At 35.8% G+C, this 15,019-nt stretch overlaps 1 protein-coding gene across 1 annotated transcript in view; it reads left to right on the forward strand.

Annotated features, from left to right (window-relative positions):
* The window catches only part of LOC107556211 (calcineurin-binding protein cabin-1-like), a 134,075-nt gene that overhangs the window by 6,502 nt on the left and 112,554 nt on the right, over positions 1-15,019 (forward strand). Inside the window, exons 2-9 of the mRNA XM_016239263.1 lie at positions 1,769-1,813; positions 1,946-2,041; positions 5,075-5,188; positions 5,320-5,454; positions 9,810-9,990; positions 11,207-11,336; positions 11,465-11,614; positions 14,198-14,613. Coding sequence (XP_016094749.1) covers positions 1,811-1,813; positions 1,946-2,041; positions 5,075-5,188; positions 5,320-5,454; positions 9,810-9,990; positions 11,207-11,336; positions 11,465-11,614; positions 14,198-14,613 — 1,225 coding nt within the window. The 5' untranslated portion in view covers positions 1,769-1,810. The remainder of the gene's footprint in view (positions 1-1,768; positions 1,814-1,945; positions 2,042-5,074; positions 5,189-5,319; positions 5,455-9,809; positions 9,991-11,206; positions 11,337-11,464; positions 11,615-14,197; positions 14,614-15,019) is intronic.

The following is a 15,019-nucleotide window of genomic DNA, read 5'->3' on the forward strand; positions in this document are numbered from 1 at the left end:
TTATATTGCAGCCATTTGCTAAAATCATTTAAGTTAATTTTTTTTCCTCATTAATGTACACACAGCACCCCATATTGACAGAAAAACACAGAATTGTTGACATTTTTGCAGATTTATTAAAAAAGAAAAACTGAAATATCGTGGTCCTAAGTATTCAGACCCTTTGCTGTGACACTCGTATATTTAACTCAGGTGCTGTCCATTTCTTCTGCTCATCCTTGAGATGGTTCTACACCTTCATTTGAGTCCATCTGTGTTTGATTATACTGATTGGACTTGATTTGGAAAGCCACACACCTGTCTATATAAGACCTTACTGCTCACAGTGCATGTCAGAGCAAATGAGAATTATGAGGTCAAAGGAACTGCCTGAAGAGCTCAGAGACAGAATTGTGGCAAGGCACAGATCTGGCCAAGGTTACAAAAAAATTTCTGCTGCACTTAAGGTTCCCAAGAGCACAGTGGCCTCCATTCCTTAAATGGAAGACGTTTGGGATGATCAGAACCCTTCCTAGAGCTGGCCGTCCGGCCAAACTGAGCTATTGGGGGAGAAGAGCCTTGGTGAGAGAGGTAAAGAAGAACCCAAAGATCACTGTGGCTGAGCTCCAGAGATGCAGTTGGGAGATGGGAGAAAGTTGTAGAAAGTCAACCATCACTGCAGCCCTCCACCAGTCGGGGCTTTATGGCAGAGTGGCCCGGCGGAAGTCTCTCCTCAGTGCAAGACACATGAAAGCCTGCATGGAGTTTGCTAAAAAACACCTGAAGGACTCCAGGATGGTGAGAAATAAGATTCTCTGGTCTGATGAGTCCAAGATAGAACTTTTTGGCCTTAATTCTAAGTGGTATGTGTGGAGAAAACCAGGCACTGCTCATCACCTGTCCAATACAGTCCCAACAGTGAAGCATGGTGGTGGCAGCATCATGCTGTTGGGGTGTTTTTCAGCTGCAGGGACAGGACGACTGGTTGCAATTGAGGGAAAGATGAATGCGGCCAAGTACAGGGATATCCTGGACGAAAACTTTCTCCAGAGTGCTCAGGACCTCAGACTGGGCCGAAGGTTTATCTTCCAACAAGACAATGACCCTAAGCACACAGCTAAAATAATGAAGGAGTGGCTTCACAACAACTCTGTGACTGTTCTTGAATGGCCCAGCCCGAGCCCTGACTTAAACCCAATTGAGCATCTCTGGAGAGACCTAAAAATGGCTGTCCACCAACGTTTACCATCCAACCTGACAGAACTGGAGAGGATCTGCAAGGAGGAATGGCAGAGGATCCCCAAATCCAGGTGTGAAAAACTTGTTGCATCTTTCCCAAAAAGACTCATGGCTGTATTAGATCAAAAGGGTGCTTCTACTAAATACTGAGCAAAGGGTCTGAATACTTAGGACCATGTGATATTTCAGTTTTTCTTTTTTAATAAATCTGCAAAAATGTCAACAATTCTGTGTTTTTCTGTCAATATGGGGTGCTGTGTGTACATTAATGAGGAAAAAAAATTAACTTATATGATTTTAGCAAATGGCTGCAATATAACAAAGAGTGAAAAATTTAAAGGGGTCTGAATACTTTCCGTACCCACTGTATGGCATAGTTTTGGTGATTATTTATTTTTAACTTCACAGAGGTGATAGATATTATGAACTAGCACTGCTCAAATCAATTTAATTAAATTTTTCCCCCATTTTTTGGTAAGTAGTCATTATGATTCTGATCCAGTTAACCAATTTATTTAAAATATTTTTTTTCTTTTCTTGACAACAACAGATGCTGATGACTGGAGTGAATGATTCTTAATAAATAAGAAACATGGTAAGTCACTCTGTATGTTTTATGCTTTGTTATTATTAACCTAAAACTACCTCATATGAGCGTTTGACCTGCTTCTGTCATGTTGTTCATTTCATTTGTTCACTGTATTCATGTATCTTCTACAAATCACAGATCCGGATAGCTGCTCTGAATGCAGCATCTCATGCTGCAGATGAGCATGAAGACGCCTTCAGAACCACTAAAACAAGTCAAACGAAGGAAGCCCAGGTGAGTCAGATGCTTTCAAGTAACTTTTTCCTTTTGGTCGGTTTCATGTATTTTTTTAAACCCTTTAAAGCCTGAATTTTTTTTTCAGTGGAACTGTTTATTGAACCTTTTGGCAAAATGTACATGAAAACGTTTGCGTATGTGTTTTTTTGTTGAGTATCATATTGGATAATTCTAGGGCTGTCGCGATTCGTCGATTTTATTAGACTATTAAATTTTTAAAAATCCTCGACTTCATTTTGCTCGCGTCGACTAAAATAAAAAGAATAAAAAAAATAAATAAAATAAAAGTGGCGCATTTCACGGACGAGAATCCATTAAACACATTATTAGGCTGTTGCCCAAGGCTGCATGATATATTAAACCCATTTAAAAATCATGATTAAGCATAATTGTGAATTCACAAACGCCACGATTTCATTAAATAATTATATGCGATGCAGTTCTAATACAGTATATGTGCTTTAATTATTTATATGCGTGTAGGCAGGGCCGGATTTATGCATAGGCATTCTAGGCACGTGCCTATGCTCGCTCATCCAGGGGGGGCACAAACACAATGAAGAGAGATATATAATTTTTTTTTTAAAAAACTCAATCTACAAGAGTAAAGAACCAAAAGCCCAGAAGACAAATATAACAACCAATAGGGTAAAAATGACAAGTTATTTCCATGTTTTCCACCTTTTTATGTAGCTATGGAAATTGTGCTTTCTTTCTCCCGTTCTCGTTCTCAGATGCACATACACAGACGCACACATGCGGAGATGCGGACAGAAACTCGTTGTCAGTGCTGCCCCGCGAATTTATCAATAAAATTGTTTCACAGCTGAAAAGCTACATGACATCTCTTAGTAGCGAGGTTCTTGAAGCAGTTCAACTGAAAGATTCGCTATTATTAGATACACTGCTGCTGAGAGATGCACAGACGCAGGTATTCACACGCGCTTAATCTCTCTCTCTCTCTCTCCCTCTCCCTCTCTCTCTCTCTAATAACTGCATTAGCATGCATATCTATAGCGCAAGTCTGTTATTAGCTTTAAAATGACATTTTGGAATTTGCAACGGAAGGTTTGGGATGATGTGCATAAGAAATTACTTCAACACACAAGATTTCAGGACGGAAACATGACAGATGTCTTGAAATAAATCATCTGAACAGTGTCTTGAGGTGGTTGTGACTCCAGGCCATTCAAATCATTAGAGAAACAATGCACTCCCGAAAGTGGTATGGCCACGATGCCGGAGCCTATTAATAGAACGGTTCTCCGTTATCAAAGAAAGAACTACATTCAATCTTTATTGGCTGATAATATTTACCAAAATAAACGGTCGTAACACTGAACATAGGCGCTTATTGTGATAGAAAACACTGTAACAGTTATCACTGATTACGAAATATTTTTGTTTGCTGCACAGTAATGTGTAAAAATAATCATTAGGCCGTTGGTGCCCTCTGCAGGCGTTTGTTGTAATGCGTAATGTACATTAGCTCTATTGTTTATAATACATTATGTATTTTAACAGTTTTGTTCAATAAAACCATATGATTTCTTGCTTTTGATACTTTATTTGAACTAATTATTATTGCCTCATTGCTATTATATATGTATTTTAAGTCATTTTAAAGGCTATTGTTCACTTACATCTATTTTTATTACCACAAAAAAAATACATTATAATTATAGGGCCCTATGAAATTTGTTTTATTTCCAAATTGAGTTTTGTTCCATTTTCATTTTTCAATTTTCATTTTTATTAATCAAAAAGCCTGTCTAATTAATTGAGTTTTACAGTTTTATCTTTACCAAATTCTGATTTCCATTATTTTCTGGATTCCATTTGAATGGTTCCATTACATTTCATTCCATTCCATTAAATTTTAATAATCAAAAGCATCTCCAATTAATTGATTTTATTTAAAAAGAAGAAAAAAAGTTTTTTTTCTTTTTTTCAGAAATACTGCACATTTAAATTGTTCTCCTAAATAAATTCTGGTAAATAACATTTCTGGTAAATACTCCTTTAAAAAGTGTTTATTATACTTTTATTATTAGTAGACTAGAACACGTGGATATGTTGTCATTCTTACACTATAATACTGAACTTTGATTTCAGTGATTTGGACTATGAGATGGATGCACTTTACTTTTGCTTAAAAAAAAAAAGGATTTCATAGAAATTTGGATTTAATTTGGTTTAATAAAATATAGTTTCATAAAATATTCTTAAGTAAAATTGTTGATTTTTGGGGGGGAAATTAATCGTTTAGATGAATTGATTCATCTATAAATTAGTCGATAGATTAATAGAAATAAAAATAGTCGTTAGTGGCAGCCCTAGATAGATCAGGCTTTGGCTCATATAATATAGGAGAATATATGCAGCTCATTTTTATTGAATAAAAAACATCTTTTTTTTTTTATTCAGAGGCCCAAACTGAGCAAAGAATATGCAATTTGTTGCAGATGCTGATATTTATTAGAGTAAAATGAAATTATGAATGTAATCTTTTTAGATCTTTATAACAGTATAGCAGACTACTCGCATAAAATGCATATAAATATCAGTTGTCACTGTATATCTCTCAATAATGTCTTAGTTTTTTACTGTGGGGGCAAAACATATAATGCAATGCAATACAATGATGATTGAGAGATATACAAATAAACCATCAAAAGACTGATAGATCCTTTTTAATGCTCACATTTTAACATGATATTTCTAAAAACTAATGTATGGATAATCAAGTAAACATAAGTTGCTTCAATCCATCGTGAATATATTCCTAATAATATAAAAGTGATTACATTTACTTTATAAAAATCGGTCACTTTTTACTTAAGTATGAACTGTCAGTCAGATGACAGAAACATGTAGATTGTGAACAACAGGCTTTTCAGCAGTTATGGTCATGCTGATCATTTAGAGGCCTTTTTTGTTTATCAAATATGATACGGTAGGCTAGAAGGGGTTAATAAAAATAAAATGGTTCAATCCAATTTCACCGTTTCCTTCTCATTTGTATTGCAGGAGGCAGAAGCGTTTGCTCTCTATCATAAAGCTCTTGATCTGCAGAAACATGACAAGTTTGACGAGTCTGCCAAAGCCTACCATGAGCTCCTCAGGACGCCGCTGCTCAAGGAGGTACAGCAGACTCTGATCATTATAACATCTTACCATGAAATCCAGAATATCTTTCATTTTATATTTAGCTTTAGCTTTATTATTGCTTTCTGATAAATTGTTAGTGATCGTTTTTTTCTTTCTTGCACCAGGCAGTGGCATCTGAAGATGAGAAAGTTGGACTCAAGCATCCTGGGCTGATGTTGAAGTACTCCACCTATAAAAACCTGGCCAGTCTCGCTGTGCTCAAAGATGATTTAGACACTGCCATGGACTTCTATGTGCAGGTAAATGTGTACTTTGAACAAATCACTAAGTGCAAGTCTCATAATTTGTCCTGCGTGCTCACTTAGCAATTTAATTGAACTATACTACCATTCAAAACTTTGGGGTCAGCAAGACTTTTAATTTAAGGGTTAGTTCACCCAAAAATGAAAATTATTGTGTTTTATACACCTAGGTGTATATGACTTTCTTCTTTCAGACGAATCTAGTCAGAGTTATATAAAAAATTGTCCTGGCTATTCCAAGCTCTATCATTGCAGTCAGCGGGTGTTGCAGTTGAGCAGTCCACAAGTCGTCAAATAAAAGCTCATGCATTCATAATAAAACATGCCGCAGACGGCTCCGGGGGATGAATAAAGGCCTCCTGTAGTGAATCCATGTGTTTTTGTAAGAAAAATATCCATATTTCAAATGTAATAAACACTTTTCTCTCACTTCCGCTGACTGTCATACACTGAAGCAGTTCCGGTGGATGACGCAGCACGTATGCGTTGCGTGATTAGTGACGAATGCAGAGAGAGAACAAAACAAAACGCAGGTCATGAATTAGAAGTACAAACCGAGGATTTGCAAAGAAAAATGTCTGAGGATTTCGATATAAACCAAGAAGAGACTGGTTTTCTTTGCTAAAGTAAGGAAACTTTGCTTCCTCTGCTCTTATAAACAAACTCGCGAGACTAGCATATCTCGCATACGTGCTGCGTAATCCGCCGGAACGCCTTCCGCGTATGACAGACACCTAGGGCTGGGTATCGTTCAAAAATTTCCGATACCGATATCTTGACTTCGATACCGGTTCCTGAACGATACTTCTTTCGATAACAATTTTATGAAATCAATTTTAACAATATTACATTATCTAAAAAAAAAAACCTTGGTTTTATTTTTCAGCTTGTTGACGTTTATACAAACTCAAAGACTCATCTCCTGAGCCACTGCACAAAGGAACAAAGTGTAACCAACACAATAAATCAGTGCAAATAGTTTTAATAAAGCTCAAATAGTCTTCAGTTTACACATCTATTAGGCTACATTTACACTAGTTAGTGTTCGTTTTAAAACGCATAGCTTAGACAGAATCATGATTTCTATTCATTTTCCACTGATTTACTGATGAGCATTAGCAGCTTCCAGCTCTGTCTGCTTGTGTTCTCTCTTCCATGATCGCTGCTCTGACTCTGACTGAGGTAATAACATATTTAATTTCAGCAACATTACATGGTCAAAACACACATTAGACGGCAATCTGAAGTCTCGATGGTGGTTTAAAGTGAGTTTTGAGTAAAAGCGGAATATAAATCTTATTTATTGTCTTATGTAACATGATGCTACAGTTTGCATGAATGGTCACATAACATGCGCTGTCGGTCGTGTAACGTTAGTATGAACGGACATCTGCATATGATCGGAACTCCACGCAGCTCCTGCGCTACTCTCCATTGGAAATGAATGACCGGTCTGTCGTTTGTCGGAGATACAGTGGAAACGCCAGTATGATGAGGATCGTTTTCGTTTTAGAACATAAACGCACCAGTGTAAATGTAGCCTTACATCTAAGGGGACTGGGACGCATTCACACTACAGCCTCTCTGAGTGTAACCGGTGTAAACTAGAAGGTATGTTCGACTTGACGCGGACCGACTGTGCAGTGCAGACCGATCAGTGTAACAACAGAGCAGACTGCTCCATGCGCTTTCGAATCGCTTTCGCGGATGTCAAACACTGATCGATCTGCGTCGCACCTCTTCTAGTCGAACGTTAGTATGAACGGACATCTGCATATGATCGGAACTCCACGCAGCTCCTGCGCTACTCTCCATTGGAAATGAATGACCGGTCTGTCGTTTGTCGGAGATACAGTGGAAACGCCAGTATGATGAGGATCGTTTTCGTTTTAGAACATAAACGCACCAGTGTAAATGTAGCCTTACATCTAAGGGGACTGGGACGCATTCACACTACAGCCTCACGTGTGCGCCACATCCCTGAGTGTAACCAGTGTAAACTAGTAGGTGTGTTCGACTTGACGCGGACCAACTGTGCAGACCGATCGGTGTATTACAGTACCACGAGAGCTAAAGAGAGCAGACTGCTCCGTGAGCTTTCGAATCGCTTTCGCGGATTCAAAAACTGATCGATCTGCGTCGCACCTCTTCTGGTCGAACACAACGGCTAGTGCTGCAGGGTTATTGGCTCACTGACGCTGATGAGATTAACCCCTTAGATATCGAAATTTGGTACCGATCGACGAGACGTTTTTCGATACTCGATGGTATCGAGGCAATTAGGGTCGGAGCCTAAAAAGTATCGAACTCGATACCCAGCCCTACAGACACCGGAAGTGAGAGAAAAGTGTTTATTACGTTTGAAATATAGATATTTTTCTTTTAAAAAACCCACATGGATTCGCTACAGGGGGCCTTTATTCATCCCCCGGAGCCATCTGTGGCACGCTTTATTATGAATGCATGAGCTTTTATTAGGGATGCTCCGATCCGCCTTTTTCGCTTCCAATACCGATTCCGATACCTAGGGTTCAGTATTGGCCGATACCGATTCCGATCCGATACCAGTGAAGTTTTTTTCCCTCATTTAAATAAATGTAGAATTTATATATCTCTGTGTGTGGAACTGATAATCATTCTTTCACAATCTACTAGATACAGACTACTTCATTATAAAGAAAAATAAAATAAACAAATGAAAAAATATAGGCCTATGTATATTTATAATCTATGAAAAAAATTATCATAAACTAGGTTAGTGGATAATTCGGCAGCAAAATTTATTCTAGAAAAATCAGTGCACAATAATTTTAGAAATCCAAACATTTAGTGAAAAACAATATTTTGTGGGGAACAAATAAAAGTGTTAAATAAGGTAAAATGTTACACATTGCTATTTGTATTATTATAAAATCTAGGGATGGATTTAGTCGCATATGCGAGTGATTTACTCGCAATGTAGAGTGTTGACAGTCTATGAACACGAAGCGCATACAATGTGTGCACATTAAGTGATTCGTGTTAAAAACTGCAAAGCACAAAGTGAAGAGAAATTGATGCATAGTGTATTATATCTGTGCAACAGTTATTGAGCCTTTCTTTTAACAGTTTAAAATTTCAGTTACTGTGCACGTTAAAAACAATTTATAGTCTTTTCTACGCCCATGTTTTGTTCTCACAGACACCCGGTAGCAAGTAACAAAACATTAAACTCCGGGCAAGAAGATAAAGTCCTTTTTGCAAAATCATAGACATGTATTTACTAATCAAGTATAATGGGAACACAGAATGATCTTGGAGAGAGCTTTACCAAACTGACTGTCGTAACTGAATGTGACCAGGGTTTAAAGGCTGAACGAATGAGTGACAGCCACAGCGGAGAAAAGAGTTTGTGTGAACTTTAATGTAAGGACTTAAATATTCATATGTAGCTTACATTAAGCTATCGTATGGCTTCAGAAGTAACACAGAATAATTCGCACAATTGGAAAAAAAAAATAAAAATCTCAGATTTGGATCGTTTCTCTCTGCCCGATACCCGATCCGAGAAAAATGGCACTATCGGAGCCGATACCCGATATGAATATCGGATCGCGCATCTCTACTTTTATTTGACGACTTGTGGACTGTTCAACTGCAACACCTGCTGACTGCAATGATAGAGCTTGGAATAACCAGGACAATTTTTTATATAACTCCGACTAGATTCGTCTGAAAGAAGAAAGTCATATACACCTAGGATGTCTCAGGGGTGAGAGTAAAACACAAGCTAATTTTCATTTTTGGGTGAACTAACCCTTTAATACTTTCATTTAGCAAGGATACATTAAATTGATCAAAAGTGACTGTAAAAGCGTTTATAATGTTATGAAAGTTTTCTGTTTCAATTAAATGCTGTTCTTTTGAACTTTCTATTCTTTGTATTCAGGGTTTCCACAAAAATATTGCTATTTGCAACATTGATCATTTTTAAGAGATAATTTTTTGAACTGCAGATCAGCATATTAGAATGATTTCTGAAGGATCGTGTGACACTGAAGACTGGAGTAATGTTGCTGAAAATTCAGCTTTGATCACAGCAATAAATTACATTAAAAAAAATATTCCAATAGAAAACAGTTATTTTAGCTTGAAATAATATTTCACAATATTACTGTTTTTTTTTTTCAAATAAACGCAGCCTTGGTGAGAATAAGAGATCTTTCACAGACATTAAAACATATTATAGACTCTGAACTTTTGAATGATAGTGTACATGTGTTTTTAATTTGGTATTAGTTTCATTAACCAGACAATTTGGACACAGTTGGGTCTCTAATATGAGTCTCTGACTGTATATATGTGTCTTGCAGGCTGTCATGCTGGACTCCACCGATGTGAATATGTGGTTTAAGCTGGGAAAGTTGGCCTTGAGGAAGGCCAGCATGCCTTTGGCCCGTCATGCGTTTGAGGTGGGCTTACGCTGTAACCCGGACCACTGGCCCTGCCTAGACAGTCTCATTACGGTCCTCTACGCTCTGAGTGACTACAGCTGTGAGTCAGAAACCTCTGCACAACTGTACAACATACACCGTTCCCATGCTCACTGCAAGATGTGGATTACAACTTTGGAGTTTTGGAAACCGAAATGTTTTGGATTTTAGAAACCCAGATCCTCTAGAATCAGGCCACAACTATAGCTGTCATCAAATTAATTCATTAAATATTCATTATTTCTTCTGGACATAAAATCAAAATTTACCCTGCATGATTCATTAGTGCTCAGATTTATCATTTTTAATCAACGGATCTCTGAAACAACATTCTGCTTATGTAACTAAGGCTGTATACTAGTGCATAGACAAGGAAACATAACACACTTTGCATTTTTCTGCTAAGTAGAGAATGCAACAGTCCAGTTCTGGAAGTAAAAATTCATTTTTTCATAAAGACCTAGATTTTAAAAGCATATGCATTTAAAAGTATATGCTACTCTACAGTAAGTCAGTGTGATTTCATATCTGTTTATTACTGGATATTTTGCAGCAAAAACAAAATGTATGTACCAGTAAATGAATGGATGAATTAATAGATTAAATATATAGTGTGTATGTAGTTTTCCTCCAAAAAAAAAAAGCTTGATGGTTTTACTTATTACATAAATATCACAATAATATATTTTAAGATAATTATTAAATTATAATATAAAATAATTTTACAGTTGTACTAATATTTCTATAATTTTTTTATGTATGTAAATGTTTTTTTTAAATATTTATTTTATAGTACAGTAGAATTATTATAGTAGTTGTGTATATCTTATTTAGTTTAATATTTTTATTTATTCCATCCATTCTTTATCCTTCTTTCTGCTACTTCGTAATGTCACAGGATTTTAATTTACTTAAAAATAACAAATATTGTTATAATAATAATAGTTTTTTTATAGTCAAAATAAATAGATTAAAATTGCATTGTTGCCTGTAATAACTCAAGTTGTCTTTAGTTTTGTAAGGTTCTTATAAATCTAACCAAGTGTGAACACCCGATTTTTTTCAAAGATTTTCTCAAATATATATAATGGGAAAATACTTCTGGAGCCAAGGCCACTGAACAAGTAGGCCGTTACTGTTGTGAATGCTGTTTTATGCCATCTTTGCGGGCATAAAGGTTTGTAATCCTTTACCTTGATTTCCTGCCGCTAGCTTTTCATCATATTCTGAGTTAGCAGAGTAGTCACAGCATTATGTTCCGGTCTGTTTGTCCATAGGTTGTCTGTACTACATCTGTAAGGCTCTGGAGAAGGACACGGGTTACAGTAAGGGACGAGTGCTCAAAGAGAAGATCTTTGAAGAGCAGCCCTGCCTCAGACGAGACTCTATGAAGATGTTCTCCAAACTGTATGTTCCTTTGATTACTCATTCAGCTGAGCTTATAATGTGGTATCCACCATTTGTACTGTTGACGAAGAAACTTTGTAATGTTCATCACCCTGTGTCTGTGTGCATGTGTTTTGGCTGCACTGCAGTGATGTATCAGTGCAGTATGTGGATGTAGATGAGGAGGAAGCCCACAGCATTGTAGAGGAAGCGCTGGAACTGAGGAGACAGAGACAGGCTAAACTCACACGGCATCCTGTAGCTGACCTGCAGCTGGTTCAGCCCATCAAATACTTCACGTGAGTCCATGCCACCATTAATCCACAGAGAGTTTTGGCTGCTTTGTTTGAAGGAATATCATGGGATATTATCAGTAATATTATTTATTTGATTTTTTATGTCTATTGACTGCTTCTGTGACAAATTAAAAATGTAAAAGCAATCGATAGTTTAATGTTTCATCATCGACGGTATAAAATAAATTAATACTCCTCAATATTTTTATAGATTATTCTTAAATCCACATATATTTATACCGGTTGACAGATTTCTGCTTATTTTTACTGTCTACTGTTCAAAAGTTTGGGGTCAGTAAGTTTTTAAATTTTTTTTTATTATTTTAAATGTTCTTGAAAGAAGTCTCTTATGCTCACCAAAGCTGCATTACAGTAAACAGTAAAATACAGTAAAATAGCTATATTGTAAAATTTTACTACTGTTTTTTCTTTTAGTATATAACAAAACATAATTTATTCCTGTGATGCAAAGCTAAATTTTCAGCATCATTACTCCATGATACTTCAGCAATCATTCTAATATGCTTATTTGGTTTACGGGAAACATTTATTATTAGGCCTAATTTATTAAATTATTATTGTGCTGCATGGTATTTTTTATTTAATGATTAGAAAGATAGAACATTATAATGTGTTTAATGTCACTTTTGATCATTTTTTTTAACCTTGCTGAATAAGTTTTAATTTCTTTCACAAAAAAAAAAACGTAGTGTATTTTGAATGGTAGTGTATATCGTTCATCTCTAGCTAAAGCTCAAATTAAATTGAATAATATTAAAATTAATTTTAAAAATACGTTTTTTTTTCTTTTTCAAATCAAAAAGGCCTACTTATTAAATATTAAGTCTTAAGTCGCTGGGGTATATTTGTAGCAATAGCCAAAAACACATTGTATGGGTCAAAATTATAGATTTTTCTTTTATGCCAAAAATCATTAGGACATTAAGTAAAGATCATGTTCCATGAAGATATTTTGTAAATTTCCTACTGTAAATATATTAAAACTTAAGAACTTAATTTGGACAACTTTAAAGGCGATTTTCTCAATATTTAGATTTTTTTGCACCCTCAGATTCCAGATTTTCAAATAGTTGTATCTCGGCCAAATATTGTCCTATCCTAACAAACCATACTTATCTATTCAGCTTTCAGATGATGTATAAATCTCAATTTCGAAAAATTGACCCTTTTGACTGGTTTTGTGGTCCAGGGTCACAAATATTATTAATAAAATATATTACTAAGTATTCAAGTATTATTTTGCTGTGTGTCTGTGCGATGCATCTAATCCGTATAGGTGGAAGAGTGTTGGGGAGAGTTTCTTGGCGATGTACAAACACCAGAACGCTTGTCTGGTCCCAAGGCCTGACTTTGGGCGTATTTGATTTTTTATGTCTATTGACTGCTTCTGTGACAAATTAAAAATGTAAAAGCAATCGATAGTTTAATGTTTCATCATCGACGGTATAAAATAAATTAATACTCCTCAATATTTTTATAGATTATTCTTAAATCCACATATATTTATACCGGTTGACAGATTTCTGCTTATTTTTACTGTCTACTGTTCAAAAGTTTGGGGTCAGTAAGTTTTTAAATTTTTTTTTATTATTTTAAATGTTCTTGAAAGAAGTCTCTTATGCTCACCAAAGCTGCATTACAGTAAACAGTAAAATACAGTAAAATAGCTATATTGTAAAATTTTACTACTGTTTTTTCTTTTAGTATATAACAAAACATAATTTATTCCTGTGATGCAAAGCTAAATTTTCAGCATCATTACTCCATGATACTTCAGCAATCATTCTAATATGCTTATTTGGTTTACGGGAAACATTTATTATTAGGCCTAATTTATTAAATTATTATTGTGCTGCATGGTATTTTTTATTTAATGATTAGAAAGATAGAACATTATAATGTGTTTAATGTCACTTTTGATCATTTTTTTAACCTTGCTGAATAAGTTTTAATTTCTTTCACAAAAAAAAAAACGTAGTGTATTTTGAATGGTAGTGTATATCGTTCATCTCTAGCTGAAGCTCAAATTAAATTGAATAATATTAAAATTAATTTTAAAAATACGTTTTTTTTTCTTTTTCAAATCAAAAAGGCCTACTTATTAAATATTAAGTCTTAAGTCGCTGGGGTATATTTGTAGCAATAGCCAAAAACACATTGTATGGGTCAAAATTATAGATTTTTCTTTTATGCCAAAAATCATTAGGACATTAAGTAAAGATCATGTTCCATGAAGATATTTTGTAAATTTCCTACTGTAAATATATTAAAACTTAAGAACTAAATTTGGACAACTTTAAAGGCGATTTTCTCAATATTTAGATTTTTTTGCACCCTCAGATTCCAGATTTTCAAATAGTTGTATCTCGGCCAAATATTGTCCTATCCTAACAAACCATACTTATCTATTCAGCTTTCAGATGATGTATAAATCTCAATTTCGAAAAATTGACCCTTTTGACTGGTTTTGTGGTCCAGGGTCACAAATATTATTAATAAAATATATTACTAAGTATTCAAGTATTATTTTGCTGTGTGTCTGTGCGATGCATCTAATCCGTATAGGTGGAAGAGTGTTGGGGAGAGTTTCTTGGCGATGTACAAACACCAGAACGCTTGTCTGGTCCCAAGGCCTGACTTTGGGCGCCGCATCGACCTGTCAATGTACCGCGACCCGGACTACCTTGTGCAAACGCCCACCAGCACTCCAGCACCCACCACTGTTGCTGCAGACCCCCCTCAGCCCCCCATACCCGTCAGCACACCTCAGGCCCCCCCTGCCCCTCCGCCAGGTCCCAGTAGCCCCAGTGCCAGTCTGCCCCCATCCACCGAGCTCTTTGTCCAGCCGCTGACCCAGCCCAGCGCTGCTGCAGGAGTACCACAGAGTCAGAACGTCATTGAGATCACCACTACAACCACAGTCACCACTACTGCTGCCACTGGAGCTGAGGAAAACGCTGTTACCACGCTCACTACTGCTGGTCAGTGTCAATGTAGACGTGACGCATGCACATGTATGCAGTGTTACAGAGCTTTGGATGTGAGGATTCCTGTCACGAAAAGATAGAAAGTGCCTTAAAAAATTAACAGTAAAATAAAACCGTATTTATTTATTTTACGGCATTTTTAATCTTTTTTTGACATTTTGATTCTGGATTACACAGCAGATTGTCTGTTGATCTTTGAGAACGAATTAAGGATTTGAAAATAACATTTAAATTCCATTACGTGTTTTCATGCATTCAATTATTGCTATGTACATTGTGTATCATAAATGTTAAAATTAAGAGACTATAAAAGCAACATATTTTTCGATTGGAAGTGCACACGATAAATGTTCCTACCATTCTGAGATATATATATATATATATATATATATATATATAT

Source organism: Sinocyclocheilus grahami, unplaced genomic scaffold, assembly GCF_001515645.1.
Source record: "Sinocyclocheilus grahami isolate Dianchi unplaced genomic scaffold, SAMN03320097.WGS_v1.1 scaffold560.1, whole genome shotgun sequence".
In the NCBI taxonomy this organism is placed as follows: Eukaryota; Metazoa; Chordata; class Actinopteri; order Cypriniformes; family Cyprinidae; genus Sinocyclocheilus; species Sinocyclocheilus grahami.